The sequence below is a fragment of the Typopeltis vanoorti genome, chromosome 3 (assembly GCF_054136105.1).
Source record: "Typopeltis vanoorti isolate ZY-2024b chromosome 3, IOZ_Tvanoo_1.0, whole genome shotgun sequence".
NCBI lineage: Eukaryota > Metazoa > Arthropoda > Arachnida > Uropygi > Thelyphonidae > Typopeltis > Typopeltis vanoorti.
This window is the reverse complement of record NC_143551.1, coordinates 72,740,229-72,763,230: the sequence shown is the minus strand read 5'-3', so window position 1 is coordinate 72,763,230 and position 23,002 is coordinate 72,740,229. Positions and strand designations below refer to the sequence as shown.

At 34.5% G+C, this 23,002-nt stretch overlaps 1 protein-coding gene across 4 annotated transcripts in view; it reads right to left on the bottom strand.

Annotated features, from left to right (window-relative positions):
* Positions 1–23,002, bottom strand: part of LOC150108266 (atrial natriuretic peptide receptor 1-like) — a 352,590-nt gene that overhangs the window by 289,712 nt on the left and 39,876 nt on the right. For 2 of the 4 annotated variants that reach the window (XM_090415713.1, XM_090415714.1), the window contains exon 2: positions 9,222–9,374. In XM_090415713.1, the coding sequence (XP_090271839.1) occupies positions 9,222–9,374 (153 nt within the window). Of the gene's footprint in view, positions 1–9,221; positions 9,375–23,002 lie in introns of those variants that run through there. The other 2 variants (XM_090415715.1, XM_090415716.1) reach the window with 1 other exon arrangement.

Here is a 23,002-nt window from a genome sequence, read left to right as displayed (position 1 = left end):
TCCAATCAAAGGAATCTTCCTGGATCTGAATCTAACTAACAAATAAAATTTATAAGAAACAAACCAGGGAGGAAATAAGTGGCGAATATTCCAGGTGTGCTAGGTGTGCAGTGGGCATCCACCGATAACAATATCACCGATATTATATTTTTTTTGTATTTATTCCCGTTAAAGACTTCCCTGATTGTTTCCAGACTTCGCGTGATTCCTAAAAAGTAAACGCAATATACTAATACATATTTTCGACGCGTACAGATTGCATCACACGTTAATAGCCCGGATGTGCGTTCAAAATACATACACTTTTGAGCCCTTTGAAAAGATGTACAAATGGCATGGCGGCAAATTCTTACCGTTTTAGTAGTTTAAAACCCTCAGAAGACTAGGTAGGGTGATCTCTGAGATAATGGAACCAATCCAATTGAACGTTGTCATTTGTTGTGAGTTGCTGTTTTTGTTTTCTGAATTGCATCTGTTTTGCGTGCTTGAAGTGTGAAGTGACGTGGGAGGCAAGTTTTTATATTAATATAGACAAGTTTTTAATATATAATTTTCAATAAATTTATAACTTTTTTTTTGCCCATATTTACAACGGGAAACAGTATTATAGTCGAGAAGGTAAGCCTCGTCCTCCTCTTCCAAATTTTACACCTTTGAATAATTCAAATATAGCATTCTCCTTCATTATTGTTTTCTAATATACAGTATCACATTGTAAAACAAACACATTGTCTCCTACTCTGCGCAGATTTTATTACAATTAATTGATAAACGAAAGTATTCAACGTTATCCTACAATTAATTGCATTAGACCAATTAAGATGAGCACTGATGTGTTATACACTCTTAAAACTTTCATACATTGATAAAAATGTAATATACGGTCAAACTGACGTGAATTTTGTAGCGCAGATTGCATAAGCCACGACAGCACACCCAACCGAAATGGACACTTGACGCCACTGAAAAATATATACAACACTTCACTAATAGCCATACTTGTGTGGCTCTATATATTAACCATCGTCCTCTTTCATCAACTAAAATCTCTAAAGGGAATTTTTTTTTTTTTTTTTTAGCTCATCTTGACAGCTACTGAAGTTGGACCTAAAAACAGTATGCCAGGGTCCGCGCTTGGTACAAAACATAAAAACAAAAGTTCCTAAATTTCGTTCTATTAATTTCTTTTCTGACAAAGCAAAGGCGCAGGGATTTTTAAATTTTAATTTTATGCGGTGATGGTTATGGTCGTAGGGTTGGAGTAAGACAACAACGAAGATATAATAAGAGTTCTGGGAGTGGTGTCTTGTCACCAGTCGCTTGTTTAGACCAGTGTTTCTCTAACTTTCAGTACCTGAGTATCCCATCGGCGTATTTCCTGTCGGGCAAACACAATTTGGGAGAAGTTACAATAATATTTCGTTCAAACACGAATAATTATAAAGATATTTATTTTATAACATTTGCTTTATAATAAATTACAAAAAAGTGAAACATTTTTTTTTTAATTATTAAATACATTTTTAGTTATTCGAATCCAATACATACAGTAGATTTAGTGAAGATATTTAACAAAATTCAGCGGAGAATTCCGATCCATAAGTTCAAACTGTTTGAATTTAAACTTAGTACAAACCATGCGGTTGGAAAGCGGTCGTGTGTTAACCAAATGTGGTCCTAATGGAAGTTAGTAGATACAGGCCAAGAGAATTTAAAACTTCCTTTAGATTTTTAAGTTACCGAAAAATGAATTGTACAATAGACCTGTAATTATCTTACACAATACGGCAATAAAAATAGAAAGGCTTTAAAAAAAAAGTAATCAAAATTTTAAAAAAGTGCCGCGTACCCCTAGAAGTTTGCAAACCACTGTTTGGGAAACTGGTCTACACAACCATTACCTGTATATGCGTATATAAGGCTTTGATAAGACCACACCTGGATTATTTTGCGCAGATTTGGTCTCCCCAGTTCCAAGGGGATAAAGAAGCTGTGGAAAGGGTGCAAAGAAGAGTTACAAAGATTATATCTGGATTATGGGATTTAGATTATGAGGATGGATTGCGAGTAGGTGGATTACAGACTCTGGTTAACAGGATAAAGAGGGGGTGATAGGATAGAGGTCTGTAAACTTTTGAATGGGTGTTATGGGATATCGTCTGATGAAATTTTTCGTTATATGGAAGGTGGGGAGAGAACACGAGGGCATCCATGGAAATGAAGTTTGTTCGCAGTCAAGAAAGGGGGTAAGAGCTGGGCTTTTCTCCCAGAGAGCAGTGAATGAGTGGAATAGTTTGCCTTTAGGGGTAGTGAGTGCATCTAGTGTGAATGAATTTAAGGAACGATATGACATCTAATTTGGATGATTTATAGCCTCCCTCGATGAGTCTTTGACTCCCTGGAGGTCTCAGATAATGATAATAATAATTTTTGCATATATAGCTAAAATTTTTGAATTTTGGGACATTTTAACTGACTTTGTCGCAAAAGGAGTAAAACTAAGAAACTATTTAAACATAACTCTTTGCAAGTTGTAGTATGTTTATAAAGGATTTAATAAATACATTTTTCTATCCAAAATATGATATGAACGTATGCATACTGAGAAGAAGCAAGTTTTTTCGGTCCACAAAATTTCGAGACGAGTTTTTTTTTCCTTCCAAGATCTCGAACAGGGTCTCACAAAATATGGAATCAGTCCTGCTGTATGTTATAGTTCATCTCCCATACAAGCCTTTTCTTCCCTTTCTTTGTTTTAACACATTGGCTTTCATATTTAACTTTAAATGAGTTAACGATGTGGTTCCTCAAACTACAACTAATGTTTATACAACCAAAATATTGTGATTCATTAAATTGTCCTTACCCACTTTATGCTTTGGTTGATCAGAGAAGAAACCCAAAAGATTCCTACAACCCTAAAAAGTCAAATAAAATTTTAAAAAAAGAAAGAAAGAAAAGAAACGAGTTCACAAAGAAGTATATTATCTGTATCCATCTACGCTATGAACTAAGGAAACACTGTTTTTTTTATTTGTTTCATTCTACTAAAATAAAATTGATTCGCGAAATTAACATATCGGATGGAAGCAAGTTGATTTGTGATACTTGTCATAGAGATCATAATTTGTCATTACAATAGCAAAAAATATTTGTTTTTTTGATATAAAAAATAATTTCTCTTTTAGAATGATTTCTTTATATGAAACCAGCCACCTTCCTATACAATATCCTTCAAACATACCAAAGAATACAAGTTTACCAGAAATGAGTATAGAAATAATGTAGTGACTTTATTGTTCAGATATGTTTTCCTTTTCATTCTTTATGTCCTTTATGACGCTCTCTCTCTCTCTCTCTCTCTCTCTCTCTCTCTCTCTCTCTCTCTCTCTCTCTCTCTCTCTCTCGCTGCTTACTATCATCATCGAACTTTCTCCTCTACAGAATAAACTATCTATACTGATCTCATTAGTCAAGTTTAACAAACAATTACAGGCGTAGCTAATAACTCTCTCTCATACACACAAATCTGTTTATCTATCCACAAGTAAGAGCCCAGTGAACCCAGGCCTCTTGCCTCCATGGGAATAACTATTCAGATAACTGATAATACGCAAACTCGTACACAGCAATATGACCTCGTGTACTGTTTGGCGCCGCATTTCTTTATGGCAGTATTCTCATTATAGCCGACATTTCCAACGAATTGTTCCAGCCAGTTTTTTTTTTTTACAACCTTCTCTATCTTACGAAATATTTTTATATCGATCCTGGAGCGCAAAACATCGTAATTTTCGAACAAATAGTTTTCCTGTGACAGCTTCGAATTCATCTCACGTTTACGAGCGCACGCAGTAATATTATGTTGCAGTATGTCAATATTATTTCAAATTAAAAGTATGTACAGGAGGGTTGCCTGCTGCCCTCTATTTTGGAAGGCAATTCTTCTTTCTGATACCATTAAACCAAATAAAAGAGCCTCCGTATCCCAGTCGATTTCAACAAAGCTCTTTGGTTGGAATGACCTGGGTTCGAATTCCATCTGGAACTCGAAGAAGAATCTTTATCAGGACTTTTCAGTTGGAGGTCAGTTAGTGATCTCATACAGAAGTAGAGAGTTGTCCTTCCGAAAACTCGCAGTTTTTCATCACACAACTAGACAAACGACAGAAGAACAGACAATACTATATTTAGACATAAGGCTGGGCAGGTCATGGGCTTTAAAGGTCTGTAAGTACGACGGATAATTATCCCCCCCCTCCAATAAAAAATGACCTTTTTATGCTTTTGCTACTTTATGTAATAAATTATATTTTTGAACATTAAAATGACAAGTTTAAAGAAGACAGCAACGTAAAGTGTGAGATCGTAAGAGCACCACAGAAGATAGTCGTTGTTTAGAATTGCTGTCGACGCGGTTAGAAGATCAGTATATTATGTGTTTAAATTGCGTGTGTTCTTCTGGCCGGTTTGCCTCTTTTGTGGAACGAAAAACCAGAGTTTCCAAGATGGGAAACCCTTCTACCTTCCTTAAAGTTCGAAAAGCCGTAAAGGTTTTTCATGTCCTAGACAGGATTCGAATTTAGATCTTTCCAACTTCATTCCATAAAGACTGAGCTACGAAGGTTCGGGACCGCAGAACATACAGAAACCAGCCAGCCGTGACCAGCTATTTGTGTCATATGGGTATGTAGGAGAATATTGCTACTAAAAGTCCTCACATTGGCTTTGAAGGAGTGTATAGATACATCTAACAGCGGTAACAGTAATAACATCTTTTTTTATGGATAATTGATTTGGTGATTATTACATGGAAATCTCTTCTCATTCTCCGCAATCAAAGAGCTGTGTCCTAGAGGAGAAGAATCCTATTATCAGTTTAGGTTTTTTTTTTTTTTTTGTGACTCACCTACGAAATATTAGTACCCTATCTTACATTTAGTACCGTGATTCGGGTGGGAAAATCCTGCTTTACAGACCATGCATGGTATGTTTTAAAGCTACTTTAGACCTCCAATAAGCAAGGCAGTAGTCGCATACTGGGAGACAAACATTAACGCCTACAATGAAATTCGAATACACGGTTAGTTGGAGAACAGAAATGATATCCACTTAGTCAACCAGGCCGACAAGTCCGACAGAAGTGTATGGAAGAAGTATTCCAGATGAAATTTTTATCATTAAAACATTTCGAGTAAATAAATTGGGAAGCATACCTAAATATATATAGATGAGGGAAAACATGATTAGATTTCCTTGACAGGAATTTTGGGAATGCATTTAATAATAATAATAAGACAACGAAATTCAAAACTTTTATAGATCTGTCACAACCGTGTAAGGCGGCTTCCTCGTCAAATTTATAAGCAACAAGAGGAACTTGGGGAAGGGGAATTGATGCATTTGTTCACTATTCTTCTATTGGGTAATAGTTTTAAGGGAACTTAAGAAAGTTATGTTTGTTTACATCTGGTTCCTGAAGGAAGACTGAATAGGATATTCAACGAAATATACCAAAGGCGGAAAACTGAAATAAAGAGCTTTGAAGATCTACATAAACAAGAAATAAATAAACTATTGTAACTGGTATTAAATGAATGTTTTATACTATATAATCAGGCTAGGACAGGAAGATTGAGAACTCATTCAGAAACCAGCATCTATATAATTGCGGCAGTCAAACTAGAGAACACTTAGTAGGCTATTTCTTTTTATCAAACTTCACAGTATGTATAAAGGAAACAAACTGTCTAGAATCTCAAATCTATATATTTTTCTAATACTTATGACACACGCAAACGATCGCCAAACGTATAGCACATTACTTGCCTGCAGTATATCTGTATATCAGCAAAAGGATAAGAAGAGAGGAGAAATATATGGTTTGGGGGAAAAACAGAATGAGGGGAACCTTTCCAATGAACAGAGGAATGAAAGAGAAGTTTGATTTGGTAAGTTTGAAGGTGGAATGCAAATGGATGTTGATGGACTAGCAGCTGTTGTTCTTACAGTTTTGGAAGAAAGCTGTGGAATGATCGTGGTCAGTTCAATTGAACATTGTTCCATAAAATTGTAAAAGATGAATAAGGCAGGATTGGTTGGGTGGTTGGTTGGTTTATTGGCGCAAACACAGCACAGGTCATATTGCGCCATAGCGAAGGTTGCAGAAGTACACAAGGTATATTATGTGACACATTCAAGGAGTCCAAAGACTCATCGAGAGAGGGCATCCACTCTACAACTCTCCGCGACTCAATCCACCAACTACAGCGAACTGCATCATCTACACCACTAGTATTTTCACAGACAATCACAAATTCCATGCCCACGGTGGGATTCGAACCTGCAGCCTTTTGGCTGGAGAGAGAATACGCTAACCGCTCGGCCAACCAGACCTTAGTAAATAATATGTATGCACAAAAATTAAGTTAAGTAATGGAATATTTACATATAAATAAAATTTATAATTAAATGTGTTTGCATAAATTAATTCTTTGTAAAAAGTTCAAAACTTCATGCAATTTGTCTGAGTCTGATAACATCTTCCCAAGTGTATAGGGGTCGCTAGATAGGTAAAAATTTCATTCCTCTCTGGTGTAAAGTGCTGGCACTCCACCAGAATATGATGAATGTAAGATGCGTGTTGCATTTTTCACTTATAGGTGGATCATCAGCCCTCAGTAAATAAGAATGTGTACGATGACTGTGACCTATGCGGAGCCTAGCAAGAACAACTTCCTCTCTTCTGTTTCTACGTTGACTTGACTGCCAATGCTTAACTTCAGGCTTAATATAATGTAATTTTTTTTTGTCAGTGCTTCCTGCCATGATGCCTGCCACTGGGAAATTATCTTTGGTCTTATAATCTGTCTGAAGTCTGTATATGGTACTGTCAAACAGTACGTGGAAAATGCATGAGAGGCAGAAACCGAACATCTGCGAGAAAGACATTGGAGTAACTCTGTGATAGAGGGATCATCATTTCATCGGGCTACCCTATTCTGAATAGAATCGAGCAATCTAAGAGAGACTTTAGGTGCTCCACCCTAAATGTGTGATCGATATTTAGATATATGGTACTATAGAAAATAAGGGGGAAATGATGCGAGATCTTTTTTTAAGAGAACTTAGACAGAACTGAATTTCTGCAGCATTGAAGCTGTTTGAGATGAGTAGAGGAAGCGGTTGCGATAGGATCAGGAATCAAAGCTATTCCTAAATTAAAGTCCTCAGATACGAATAACTCGTATTCTGGTTAGTCGAGTAGATTACACCTCTCGTGCTTAGAATGCAAGTTTGAAGTTCGAATTCTACTCTGGAACGAATGTTTGTAAGTCTTTAGGTAATAGATGATTTTTATCGCGAGGTGTGATACAATAGCATGCTTCTGGAGGAAAATCCTACTTATTCGTGCAAGATCGTAGGCATTTGTTATAGAAAATAAACGCCTGAAAATCGGTGAACAAATTTATTATTAAAAAAATTCCAATTTTCTCAAAAACCATCTACATACTGCCACGTACTCCATGAATTTTAGGTGTTCATTAAAATATTTTATCAGAAACATCGGTATCACTAAAGCAATTAAAATTATATTGCTTTTTTCTGTTTGTGTGTTTGGTACATTTCTGCAGTGTGTTAGATGAAAGTTGCAAGGTTAAAAATCCATTTTTTTTGGGGGGGGGATAAAGGAATCTTGCCTACGCCAAAAATTCGAGTAACTCTAGAATCTGCTAGAAAGGATGAAGTCGGATGCCCATCTGTTTGAGTTCTGATTCCTTTGGGGAATTAAAGATGATAGAAGATTTATTTCTTATTTTATTTATCTAGTTCTTTAGTATGCTGAAACACGGTTATCAGATAGTTCTTCATCTATCATTTGTATGCAGATGTTTCTTTTTATTATTATTTTTCACTAAGATTGATTTCTTGAAGAGAGAATGTTGCCTCATGAGAGGCAACATTCTCTCTTCAGTTATTCCAAAGAGCAGAATTTTAATGGAGTCCAAATTGATGGCTGATTAATCAAATAACCCCTTTTGTTCTTTTTCTCTAATAGCAAACTATCGTCCTAATTTTCACAAAGTAAGTTCCACATCTACGGTCAATAGCACACACGTTTGCCATTTCTCTAAGAAGAAAAGTTTTAGGCAGTCTAATGTGCCCATATATTTAAGGGTTGAAATAACGTTCTGGTTCTTTGTTTAATGATGTTTACAAATTTTATTCGTATTTTTCTTACATAATGTAACCATATCACAATGGATTATTTATCTGTTTCAGCGAACACATTCCTTGGCTAAAGAAAAGGACTCCGGAGAAAAGTTTTTTTTTTTTTTTTCCCATAAATCCTTACTACATGGAATCAGGAAACTTCAGATTTTCGGATTATATTTTAACTCCGTTGTTCATAAAATAGTACCGTGATAATCTTAGTTACTCTTAATTAGAAAAAATTAGATGCAAATATAATTTGGATACAAACTGAATATTTCAAGCAGCACCTCATTCTATATCTGGCGATTAATTGAAACAACATAATATAATTGTTATCCGTCTACTAAATTATGACAAATGTATAATGGAATTAACAGCATTGATTCCAATCAAAGCACGATTATTCTTTGCCTTTGATTTGTCCTTCACTCCTCTTAGATCTTTATTATCTTGCTGGAGTCTTTCTTGTTTGTCTTCATTTTTCTCTGGCAGAAATTTTGTTTTCTGGAACATTCTTATGAATGTACTTTTTATTTAAAACAATATTACATTATTTTTGAAATTCCGGTGGACGCAATTTGGATATAAATGTACAATGTACATTTATATCCAAATTGCAACTTATTTTTGTATTAAATTGTTCCGATAGGCAATATTAAATTGTTCCAAAAAAACAAAATTGAAAAGAAAAAGATGTCGCTAGTCGTAATTCACATATAAAGGTTTACAGAAATAAGATTAATCCTAAATTTGTAATTTTAGTAAATTAAAAAAATTGTATTGCTATAAAAGTAAATAAATCAAATAAACTTTTTTTTAATATCATTATCTTGCTTTGCATAAATACAGGCACCTAATACCAGTGAACTCTATGCATTGTCCTATTTTCCTTCGAAATCTAATTTTGCATAATATCTATTATGAAAATAAACAACTTTTCACATATCCGGAAATTAATGGCAAACAGATATAATATACATAATATATTTTAAAATCATTTTTACCTCCTCCACTTGCCCATGAAGCATTTCCTTTGGCTTCACTTTGAAATAGCTCTGGATACAGAAAAGCATATTCGCCACTACTCGTCATTTTCAGGTCTTGTGCGATAAGCAACATCTTGCGAACCTCCCGCTCTCCTCCTAAGATCACTATCACTGCCAAATAAAAAAATAATCAGATTTTAAAAAAATGTTCACCAGTTATTGAAAATCAAATTTATCTTCATCGCATTGATTTTAAAAGTGATTCCAATTTAAAGCTATTGTTAACGTTCGAGAATTTAGTATGGAATCTTTCTCCAAATTAGTGTAATTCAATGCATATCCCGCTGGTTGTTCTGTACATGGAAGAATGATATTTAAATACAGTATACTTCATGTCTGACAAAGCATAAGAAGCATGTAGGTCAGCAACAACATTCATTTCGATCTCTAAACGGTCTGCAATTTTTATAGAACTCAAGCCAAGGGTGTGGGGCGGGGGATCAGTCCGTTATTAGAAATTCACTGCGACCAAAGTTTGCTCGTTGTGAATTATCCTGTGATGGGATTTGTATCAAAGTTGCAATTTATACATAACAATTTTAGCTTCTGTGCAGAAGATCATGAACTGTAGTGTAGCCTTCGGAAGTTGAAAATGGATATCTTGTTGGACACAATGTTTTAGACTGCGCCGAGATTCTTGGAGAATGCGGCCAACGTAGTTGACTTTCCGTCCCACACACCCTCGATTTCTTCTTTCTTTTTTCTTTTTTTTTTTTTAATTACCAAAAGCACATTAAATTCTGCTTAACGAAATGTATATACTGTGCTTTCTTCAGTTACTATGCTGTAAGACGGTATTGTAATTATTGCGCACGCTCAAGCTGTCAAGGTTGTCGCAGGCTTAGTTGAAGTGGAGCTCCGCAGTTCAATTAGTACTGATAATGCTTTTATTTTTTTTGAAGACCCGGTTCGAATCTCGTCTAGGACGAGAACCTTTATAAGGGTTTTCCCCTAAAGGTGAGTTTAGACTGTTTTATATGAGGGTAGAGGAGTGCCCTCGCGAAAACTCGACTTTTTTTATCTTGTAAACTGATCAAAAAAAAGCATGTCGTTTACAGACATAATACACTAGCCTCATGGCCTTAGTTTTTTTCGGCTGTAATTTCAAACAATTCAACCTAACCCAACTAGTACCGACATTTGAAAAGATTTCGTACCGATTTTTCGAAAAGAAAAAAATACTGTGTATTAATAAAATTTATAAATATCAGTGACTGAAAGTCAGCGTTCTTTCGTGGACCTCCGGCATCGTGCTGTGCGTGTTGAGGGTAAGGGGTAAACGTATGCTTGTTTGAAGGGGGATCCATAATTTTAGTCTATTGCAGATCCTCTACATCACTGGTACGAATAACTTGATATCAACAGCACTTCTTTTTAGTATCACATTCATGGCAGATTCCTCAGCGAACCATAACGTAAACAGAACGAGGGAAAAAGCACTGCCATGTTGAAAATTATGACAAAAATTCGTTAAAAAAAATCCAAATTAACAGGTCTGTACCATGAGTGGAATTTAAGTCATCAATTTCTAGTGGAATTTTCGGTCATCAATTTGTAATGTAGTGGCATTTAATGAATAACAGAATTACATCCTATTCATTCATTGCTTGGTCTATCACTAAGTCACTGATAAGATTGTTGCGTTTGTCTCTCAGCATTGTCAATCTGAGTACAGAAACAAAAAAAGTATCTTTTTTTTTTTTTCTGTACTTTATTGTTCTTGTCTGATTCACCGAACACTCTCTCTCAGTAGACAATATTTAAGAATTAAAAGTTCAGACATTTTTATCTCACACTATTGTTTTATGCAAAATACCATTTTACATCTTCATATTTCTCATGCTTTTTTTCTTTCATGATTTATACTCTAATAGGAAGGAGGGATAAGGGAAACTGCAAATAATTTTCATAGTACGAAAATGTAGGTAAAAAAAAAGGGCTTAAACAAATTTCTCTTCCACTCATGGCGGGTTAAGTTCCTCAAAGACGAATTTTTTGTTTCTTTCTGTCTGCTGTCTTTTTATGAAGTTCTATTATGGAGTTTAAGTGGGTGCTTTCTTTAATGTTGTCAATCCATTTCATTATTGGTTTTCCTCTGCTGGGTTGTCCTTCATTTCTGCCATTTAATAATATGTTTAGTAGTCTTTCTGGGTTCATTCTTGAAACATGTCCAAACCAGCCTAGTTGGTTCTTTTTAGTGGTGTAATTATTGTTTCTTTCAAGTTAAGTTCTTCTCCGACTTTTTCATTTGTTTTTATTTCCTTTCAGTTTGTTAGATTCTATTGATTTTTCTTAGGCATTTTATTTCAAAAGCATTGAGTTTATCCATTTCTTTCTTTCTTTCTTTTTTTTTTTTTTTTTTAAGATCCAGCAACCTTAAGATCTTAAGATGCTGGATCTAAACACATTTAAATGGAGAAAATAATATAAATAAAAGCTTTCTTAATTGATTTAACAATATACTTCGTCACGATCTAATATACCAGTTACAAAGTGGTACATAATAATAATAAATAAATAAATACTTCCGATTGATTTTGTTCGTTACTCTCAGTTAGTTTTGTTACCTAAAGAGTCACGAACAAAATCAATCGGAAGTATTTATTATATAATTCTCAATTTACTATGATGTGATTATGCTACTGATAAATAAATTAAATATAATATTTCTTAATTCAATAGGAAGGAGAAAGATGCTAAGGACTGGAGCAATCAAGAATGAAAGAGGTGAAATTCTGATAGAAAAAGAGAAGATATTACAGAGATGGGAAGAATATTTAAGTAAACTTTATGAAGACAGGGAAAGAGGAGAAAATCAAAGGAAAGAACATAGTGGGCAGAGACTGTGCATCATGAGGGAGGAATTGAATCTAGCAATTCAAAAGATGAAAGAAGGAAAATCCCCTGGAATATATGGTATACAGATAGAACTTATAAGGAATATAGGTGAAAAAGGTATGAAAGTGTTATGGCAAATTATTAACGGAATTTATGAAGGACAAGAATTACCAGAGGAGTTTAAAAGATCAATTTTTATCCCCATTCCAAAAAAGACGGGAGTTTCAGACTGTAACAATTTTAGAACGATAAGTCTTATAACTCACACAGCAAAAATTCTGGTGCAAATAATTTTAGAGAGAATTAGGAATAAAATAGAAAAAGAAATGAATGAGGAACAGTTTGGATTCAGAACCAACAGAGGAACTAGAGAGGCTACAACGTGTCTAAGAATTATTGGGGAGAATACACTAAACCCTGGTGGAAAGTTTTGGGGATTTCTAGATTTTGAAAAGGCATTTGATACAGTGAAACATGAAAGACTTTTTGACATTCTAGAAAATACTGATATTGACTCTTATGACTTGGAAATTTTAAAGAGATTATATTGGTCACAAATAGCGTCAGTATGTGTAAATGGAGAGGAAACAGGAGAATTCCCGGTGGAGAGAGAGGAGTCAGAAAAGGATGCAAGTTATCACCATTATTGTTTAACTTTTATAGTGAACAAATGTTCAGAGAGAGGCACTTGAGGATGTAGAAGAAGGAATAAAAATAAACGGAAGAATCATTAATAACTTAAGATATGCGGATGATGTAGTAGTGATTGCAGAAAGTGAAAATGGGTTACAACAAATTATTCAAAGAATTGAAAACTCTTGTAAAGAGTATGGACTAAGAATTAACACAAAAAAGACCAAGATAATGATAATGGGTAGAAAAATAGGAAATAATGTAAAAATAAGATGTGGAGGAAAGATTTTAGAAGTGGAAAGATTTCAATATTTAGGTAGCTGGATATCAGAGAAAGGAACTTCAGAGAACATTAGAAATAGAATAGGCAAAGCTAAATAGGCATTTATGGAAATGAAGAGAATTTTAGTGTTCTTGTTTACAAGAACACTAAAATAGGCAACAGTTTAAATAGGCAACAGTTAAAATAAGCAACAGTTTGGAGTATTGCAAGTTATGGAAGTGAGTCATGGACACTAAGAAAGAGAGATGTGGAAAGAATTAATGCACTGGAAATGTGGTGTTATAGAAAGATGGAAAAGATTAGCTATATAGAGAGAATATCAAATCAAGAAGTTTTAAGACGAGTTGGAATGGAAAGAACACTGCTAAAGAATATTATGCAAAGAAAGACTAGATTTGTAGGACATCTTCTGAGAGGTTCTTCGGGACAACTGACAAGAGCTATATTACGAGGGAAAGTTGAGGGGAAGAGAAGGCGTGGAAGACCAACTAGAGAGTGGTTTAATGACATCGTGGAATGGACTGGTTTAAGAATGATGGAAGCGATAGACAGACAGAAATGGAGAAGAGCTGCTCATCTGTTGCAACCCTCTTGCTAGAGAATGATACCGGACGACGACGAATTCAATAGAGCCTCCGTAGCTCAGTCGGTATAGACGAAACCCTTTTGTCGGAAAGGCTGGGTTCGATTCTCGTCCATGATATGAGGAACCTTTATCTGGTCTCTTTTGACTAAAGGTGAGTTATCCGGTCTCATACAGAAAGAGAGAGAGAGAGAGAGAGTTTTTGCACCCAGAAACTAGGATTTTTCGTCCCTCAGAACAGGCAAACCGGCTCAACCAGTTCTAAGGAACGGGGGGAAACCCCATACGAATAAATAAAATTAATTCAATACTTTCAGTGAATCAATATATAACATTCACTGTCTTAACTTACGGGAATCGAACCCAGTCTTTCCGACAAAAGAGCTTCGTCTATACCGACTATGGTTTGCTACGTTAGCTACTCTGTGGCGCATTCGCGAGGACATATTTATCTTTCGGCTAAAAAGACCTGTTCGAATCTCTCATCTGGACAGTGAGGAACCTTTATAAGATATTTATGAAAAAAAAAAAAAAGTCAAATCATTTCAATTTTTATTTGTAAAAATTTTCCTTCCTAATTAATGCATATAGTATATGGACCTTATTTTTTTCTACTTTTTTATTTTTTATTTATTTATTTATTATTTCAAGATGTCAAGAGGTCTTTATCCAGCCACTTACTATTTCATCAAATGTAAAAGGATGATTTTTGTTTTAACTTGAGCATTAAGTGGGAGGAAAGGCCATCGTTATTTCTCAAGAACAATGAGATATAAACGGAATGGCATTAAGCGTGCGGATAATAGAACAACCTAAGATGTTCTTAAAATAGGCATTGTTGACAGGAACCGAAAACGTTGCCTCATTGTGTCAGGTGCAGTTAAGACTTTTAAACGCCAAGAGTATCTAACACCCACTTAAAGAGAGTAGCAAAGCGGCTCAAGGTGGAAGCTCTTGCATATGCTGCCAGAAAACCGTATGTCATCCACTAAGAAATTAAGTCATCAATCTTGGCAGAACTTATAGAAAGTAAAGTGGACATAATCTGTGGTATTAGTTGACGGAAGCGGGAGTTTGTCCCTTCAACATTAACAAATTATAACTCAGGCCAACGAAATTTTAATTATGCCGATGGAGATCGAAAATTGAATTATTGGAAGAAACAAACTTAAAGAGAAGAAGAAAAAGGTTGAATCAAGAGAAAAGAGACAAGAAACGTTTCCAAAATACGAGATGCACGCCGCATTGGTATTCTGAAGCTTGCCCAGCGTCCAAATTTCAGGACTGTCAAAATTAGCCTGAGTGTTTTGATTGGTATCTTTTGGATTATCGTAAGGCAATTAAAGCCACGAGATATCCATGTTTTTGCCACATAACTGCTCTGGGGATTCGTTTTAGTGCAAGAAGAAAAATAGAAATTACCACAGAAAAATATTGCTATCTTCTCCATATGAGACTTGAAAATTCTCGCATCGGTTGACAAAGACAAAAAATGTTTTCATATCTTATTCGAATATATTTTTGAGATTTCATACTTTTCTCATGACCCGTTTTGGATCCAGAATAATCAAAATTGTTCTACTATTCGAGTCCTTTAGGATTAGATTTTTCAAAAGGCGAATTCATTGGTCATATACGGAAATGGTAGCACACCCATCCCCTCCAGGAAAACCTCAGTTTTCTTCCTCTTAAAATAAACTAGCCAGAACATATGAAATTTTCATGCATGATACCCATAGAGAGAGAGAGAGAGGGGGGGGGGTTGCGCCACAGAAGTTAGGATTCGGAAAATTGGACAGTTATATTGATTAAGCAGTGAAGTTATGTGGTATTTTCAGATGATTTTTAAAATAACAGACACCAGAAATTTAAAAACCTGGAGCATATTTGTAAAGTTGAATACAACTTTATAATAATTATTTGGGAGAAATGGCATCTCGATTAAGCGAGATGCCATTTCTCTGTTTTTATTTTATTTTATTTTTATATATAACAGAAACATAATAACCACAAGAATTAAACGGGAAGTAAAATTGCTTTGGCAACAATTGGTCAACAGAAGATGAAGTAATTAATGCCAGTGTATGGTGTCTATTCATTGCGGGTTTTCTCCGTCAGACTTGCCTGGTCTGCGAATGAAACACCCTGATTTTCGCAAAAAAAAAAGAAAAAAAGAAAAAAAGAAACACTCTCATCTCCATATGAGACTGGTTAACTCACTTTCGAAATGAAAAGTCCTGTTTTTGAATCCTAAATTCCGTATTCGAACCTAGATCTTTTCAACTGAAGGAAAAAAGTTACTGTAATGTCTCCTCCTTGTTTGCTGAGCACAAAAGAGGAGGGAGACAAGTGCAGGTTTATTTAGGTATCATAAATGCTTGTAAACGACGATTATATTTATGATACAAATAGATAAATTAAACTTCATAAAAGATAGGTTTTTGAAATTTCTGAAAAAAGTCAACAGATATTCCTTGATGCTACCAGAAAATTGTAATTTCTGAAATTGGAAATATCTGTTGACTTTTCCAGCAAACATATTACCTGTTTGCTGGGTATTCAGGAGGAGAGAGAGACAGAGAGAGAGAGAGAGAGAGAGAGAGACGAGTGCAGTTTATACTGAGCGAAATGCTCAGAGTTGGCAGGGTGTGACAAGTAAAATGAATACCAACAGATCCTTATCCTATCCACACCAGTAGGTGGTACATCCATCATCCCTACCAAAAGTATGGTGGTATTAAAACTTAAACAATTAGATCTAGACTCGTATTTTTGCTGGCATTCTTTCAAATGGGAAGGGAAGACTCCGGGCGTTCGTTCTAGTCCAATAAATTCATAGCTGGGCTCATTATGCGCGATCATTTAGCCGAAATAAGATAGTAACATAAAACTAAAAACAAATCAATTAACAGCCTTATTGTTGTACATATGTAGAGACTCTGCTGTTTACTAAATTTATACTATTTAAGCTGACAATTTTTTTTTCTAAATATTAAAGAATACATTATCAAAAATTATACTGCTGTTTTATTCTTTCTGGATCTCTGGACTTGGCTTAGCTTCCTTACGTTGCGTGGGCTTACGTGTGTGGAGTAGAGCGAAGTTAGCAAGAGAACGGGGACAGTCCCAAAATATCTGTACAGTGAAAGGGAGAGAAAGTCTAAAAATACACTAAATTATTTAAATTCGTAGTAGATTTGTCTCATAAAATACCAAGATTTGCCTCGTAATTATGTAGTAAGATAAATACAAATAAAGCAGCGACACTCTTGTTTCTGGCACTATCGTTGAAATGAGGAAAAGGGGAAATGTAATATTCACACGAGACACGAGTCTGTCACGGAAAACGATGAACTTTTGAGTCGGAGTTCGATGACACATGATGCTGTAACTGAAGCTCGCGCCAGAATTCGAGGATATTTCCGTCAATTGCGACGCTTCTTGGAAAACCGAAAAGCATGAATGATGTTTTCCCTAACTACCCCACCACCATCTAAAAACTGTAGAATATATCCAGCCACAAGTAATCAAAATACACGACTAAATTAGAAATGTTTATATAATACTAAAAAAGATACAGCGAAATTCATCAATGTTGCGCCGTATGAGAACGGACGAGAAGAATATCATTCTACAATCAACTACTTTCGTTATGATAGTGCTGTATGTACGGGAAGAACGTTTTTAATGAAACACAGCTCTATAATAATTATTATAAAGTTGTATTGAACTTTACAAATATACTCCAGGTTTTTCAATTTCTGGTGTCTGTTATTTTAAAAATCATCTGAAAATACCACATAATGTTTCACTATCGAAAATATTTATAAATTCTGCAAATATCAAACCATACTATATCATTAATGTACCTTCATGATGTCCAAAGGCTCACCGCGAAATGTTCACAGTAACCATTATTCTTACAATGCCTATCTCTTTCAATTCATTTACGGACAGCTTCAAAAGGTGATATTTTCCCCCGCAAAGAAATAAAGCATATAAAGGATTCGCTTTGTCTACATTTTTCCTGTGTCCAGCTGAATATTAAATAAATATTTTATTTTAAATAAAATATTTATTTAATATTTTAATATTCGTATGATCGGCGTTCATTAAAACGCCGATCATACGCATATTCACTTATTTGATTTTAGGGCTTTACTTCTTTAAATAATTGTAATAAATTATGCATTCATCTAAATTATGAACATCATCTTCGTTGCAGTTATTTATAAAAATAATATTGTAGCGTAAATTCTTTAAGACAGCTCCAAACTATTTTACTTTATCTTAAACAACCAAAATCATTATATCAAGATAAGTATTATTTCGTAACTATTAATTAATAGCTGCAGTCATTGCATTATTTATCTACTGTTTATTATCTACTGTTTATTACAATAATTTCCTTCGAGAACCATATCATGTTGTCATGGAAGAAATGACAAATCGATCAAAAAATCTATAATACTAATTAGTTCCTCAAAGTAAACATACTAGCAAGTTTTTCATATAGTTGCGTGTAATGGCAAAGGTGAGCAGCTGATTTTCACTGAGAAAATGTAGTTTCAATTGCCAAATTAGAAACTTTTACCGAAATTTTTAAGTGTGACACACACACACACACACACACACACACACACACACACACACACACACACACACACACACACACACACAGAGAGAGAGTTAGCGTTATCATTACATATAATTAAACTTCATTTAACTAGAATTATCATTAAAATCTTACTAAAATTAAGGGGATATTAAATCCCACATAGTTTTAAAACCGAATAAGAAACTCAAAGATAGGAATCAGAGAGTTTCTTGCCGAATATAGTAGACTATAAAGTATCGGCGGACACTAGCGTTAGCAAATGCAAGTGATCCTAGTACGTAGTACAATCTCGGGCAACTCGTTGCAAAGGTGAGTAAAGTTCAGATCGCTATTCTTAGGTATTATCCATAATGTAAAAACACATTTCCTAGGAAAAGTATGCTGTTATTACATTATGGAGGGAGGTCACCACCCAGACCGGTTTCAGCCTTTTTTGAGGCCTCATCAGTGAGTGGCTAGACCTCTTTTTAGTAATGTTTTCATTGCCGAAATGAAGCTTATTAGCTCTTTATACTTAAGTCATTAAAATCTAATTAATGTCGGTCCGATAGACAGAACAGTTATTGTATCCGTTCTCCAATCCTTAGGCTACCGGTTCGAATTCCGTCTTGGGTATGGATGTTTGTGATTGTCTTTGGGTGGGAGAATTTTATCGTCCGGTGTAAGACCATCACTCCGCTTCTTACAGGAGGGCTGAAATAGCTTGATAAAGTTCCATGTTTGTTCTCTAGAGCAGGGTTTCCGGATTATGTAAGAAATAATTTTTTATAAAATAGAAAAATAATAATAAAAAATAGAAAAACCTTGCCCATGGGACTAATGTACTATAGGTTTCACAATTGATCGTGGGTAGGATCCATTTTCCTTATAAGTCTATAGTAACATAGAAGCTGCACAATTCATTCACAAAGCGCAACATCATCTTTCGTTTAGTCCAAACAGCCTTCCTTATTAAGTACTTCTCAGGGACTCCAAACCTTCGACTTACTAATATGTGCAGGTTTGACGACTTCTCGTATACAGAATTGAGATTTAAAAAAATGGTTTTAACTCTCTAATTTAGTGGTTCGACTTTAGCTTGTCGAAAATAATTGCTTTCAAAAACAAATATTTTATTAGAAAATGTGAATGGGATCAATTGAACTATCAAAATCCAAAAGAAAATATCATTAATTTGTAATTTAATACAATAAATCGTTCTACTGGATCAAAATATTAGTTGTTACACGCATGCGAGCGGGAGAGTGTGCGTGTGCGTGCATTATTATAAGAACACTCGAGCATGTACAGTAGTCAGGATAAAGTAAGGTTTTAGTGGAGATGACTGCTTTTTGTATAATGCAGCCCAGTGGCGCACCCAGAGGGGAGGGCCTAATTCCCCCAAAGAAAAAGGAAAAAAAAAAACACTACCCAATTTTCCAAAAATCTTTTCCTAATTAAAATTGATTTTTTTTAAATTTATGTTGTGTCGTGTCTTCTATTTCTATACTACGTATGAATTAGCGATCATTGCAGATGCTCAGTCATAGGTTTTATGCGATGCGTAGTGTGTATTCCCAAATCGTCTACTCAACTCCCCCCCCCCCAAGACTAAGTGCGCTACTGATGCAGACGGACAAATGCATTGTACAAGAGAGAGAGAGAGAGAGAATGTACATAACAACACATGGTCTGTGTGCGAAGTGATATCATTAAGTCATCTTAAGACGAGTCATAATAGATATTTCGAAATGAATGAAGAGAAATTAAAGCACTCCCCAGGAAATTAATAACCTGCTTCTATAGTAACGAGTGATACTGCTTATCAGAGTGTCATCATAAAGTCATTTCAAACAACTGACTTAATGCATCAAATGCATCAGTTTTATCTCACAGCTAATATTAGCACTAATTTTATTACAGATAGCCTTTATTGCTCTGAATCAGTATTTAAATGAGAGTTTCTTTATTCCTATATCTAGACATAGTAACTTAAATATTTTTCTGGTTAATATTTATTGTAAAGAGCTAAAGATCTGCAGTTTACTAAAGTCAGCTGACTTCATACGATTTATGACTTTATATGATTGCCTATAAGGTGTCTATATACTGATTATGACTTTACCACCTGAATAAGATAAGGAGATAAGTCCAGAAAGGATAATATACAATCCCCAGATAGAGAATGACTACTTGTAATAGTCATTTGTAATAACAGTGTTTCACGACAAAAAAAAAAAAAAAGTGTTGATGTATTAAAATTTTTTTATCATCATTTCTAGACGCAATAATCAAATACAAATAAAATTAAATTATGAGCTATCATATACGAGAGAGATAAACCAAGGAGTCCGACAGGGATGTCCCTTTTCAGCAACTCTTTTTAATATTTATATAAATGAAATAATAATAAAATGGAATAAAAATTTCCATCAAAGTATTAAACTTTCTCCTACTGTGAACCTAAACACTCTCCTTTTTTTGCCGATGCCCAAATAATAATTACGAATTCTGACGATAACAGAAAGGTATTTTAAATTTAAATGAGATAGCCAAAGATTATGGAATGATAATATAAACAGAAAAAAATAAAAAACGATGGATTTTAAAGGGCAAGATGCAGTAAGAACTAAAATAGTAATAGATAACAAGATTTTAGAACAGGTGAATTCATTTAACTACCTAGGATATATGATTACATATGAAAACAAAAAAGATATAAACATAAAAATTGCAAAATATTTAAAAATAACAGGTGTAATTAACTCTATATTTAAACCAAACCTAGTACAAAAACAAACCAGACTAAAAGTATACAATACATTAGCCCTACCAGTCCTATTGTACGGAAGTAAAATCTGGACAATAAAACAAAAAGACAGACAAAGATTAATGACAGCTGAATTGAAGTTTATGAAAAAAACTGCAAAGTATACCCTATTTGATCACAAAAGAAACGAAGAAATTATGAAAGAATTAAACCAGGAATCAGTAATAGAAAAAATTAAAAAATATAAACACAAATGGATGGAACGCATTGAAAGAATGAAAACGGAAAGATTACCATAAGCCTTAAATTACAAACCATTAGGAAAAAGAAAACTAGGACGTCCTCTTAAGAGATTCAACGATGAATTCTAAGTCCGGAATAGGCCAAGCTAGGCCTAAATCCTTGATAGGCATGATGATGATTACTAGACGCGTAATTAAAATGTGCTGAAGAAATAGCTCAACTAAAAATCAGGATATTATTTTGCTATTCAAGCAAGATGACACCACATCTTGTTGGAACAGCAAAACAAGGCCCATTTTAAGATATTTCTTAGCAGATATTAGTGATTTATTTGTCCCAAATAAATCAGTAATATTCAAGTTCATTCCAGCTAGAATGAACTGAAATTTTTCATAAGATGATAAACGAAACGAAAACTTGGGTCCTGATGACAATAGTCCTTTATTTCCTAGTTTAGAGTTTACTAAGCCATCAAAACCTAATTTTTTTTTATTATTTTTTTTATTATTTTTTTTTTTGCAGTTACCTCGCAAGTCAGACCAGAATACTTAATATCACCATCCGCTGTGATATTTCTCTTGTAGATGATGCCAAAGTTGCAACAGAAGATTATATAGACCATTTCACATCTTTTAACGTATCCACTGTATCGCCTATTGTATTTGACTCATCGTATTTGAAACACAGAAGCATCTGTAAGATATATGATGATATATCTAATATGTGAGCATCAAGACTTAACAGTAAGTGTGATCAGTCTTATAGGAAGCGTGCCTTCTTCATACAACCATACCCAAATATAATTGATAGAGGCGTGTGGAGAAATTGTGACGTCGGTTCTCCTGGGACAAAACAATTGACATTTTTAAATAAATGGAATAAATTTTATCATTTTGAAATTCCAACCGATTTGCATAATTCATCTAGCAACATATGTTGTATGGAAATACGGGTCGATGTCTTTTATGGAACAGAAAGTATGGAGGGGGGGAATTGAGAATGATAATAGAATTATTTAGTTATGGATTAAGTGAGTGTGTGCGTTGAATGAACAAATAATGTAAGAGAAGAACGGACAAAGACGAGTAGCAGTGAGTGAAAAGGGTGTGAGGAATAAAAGGAGGGAGAAAAAAAAAGATATATGTTGTATGGAAATTCCGTAATTAGAGGATGTAAAAAATGGTAGTCATTAAAGCATATTATCCACGATCAAAGAATAGAGATATAACTGAGGTTGTGAAGTTGCAGAGGGATAGAGTGAGTAACATTATTGTAGTAGTGGAGTGATCTAGGTAGCGAAAGATTTTCTGTGATTCACGATATGAAAGATTTGATGATAGCAGTGAATGCAAAGAGCAAGAGTGGAAAGATCATGAATGTGCTACCAAGATTTGACAGGAATGAATTTTACAGAAGCGCGATTATGGCAAATGGTGTGATATTGAGATTGTGAAGAACTTTTGTAAAGAAATGAAACTCAATATTTTTTATGAATGTCTGGGATGAGTTTGATAAAAGGAAGGAATTTTTTTAGAGCGCGATGGTTTGCACTTAAACGGATTGGGCGCTTGGTATTTAGAACATCTATTGATAAAAGGGAGTAAATGGGCAAAAACAGGGAAATGGAATTTGCTAGAGAGGATCTGCTGTTAATAGCGCTCAAGTCATAATCTCTGTGCATGTGGGAATAATGTTCTCAGAAAGTAAATTATGGGCTAATTAATACACAGGGAGGTTATGGGATGAAGGGAGTATTGCAGGTTATTTTTACTAATGCCAAACGTATTCGAAA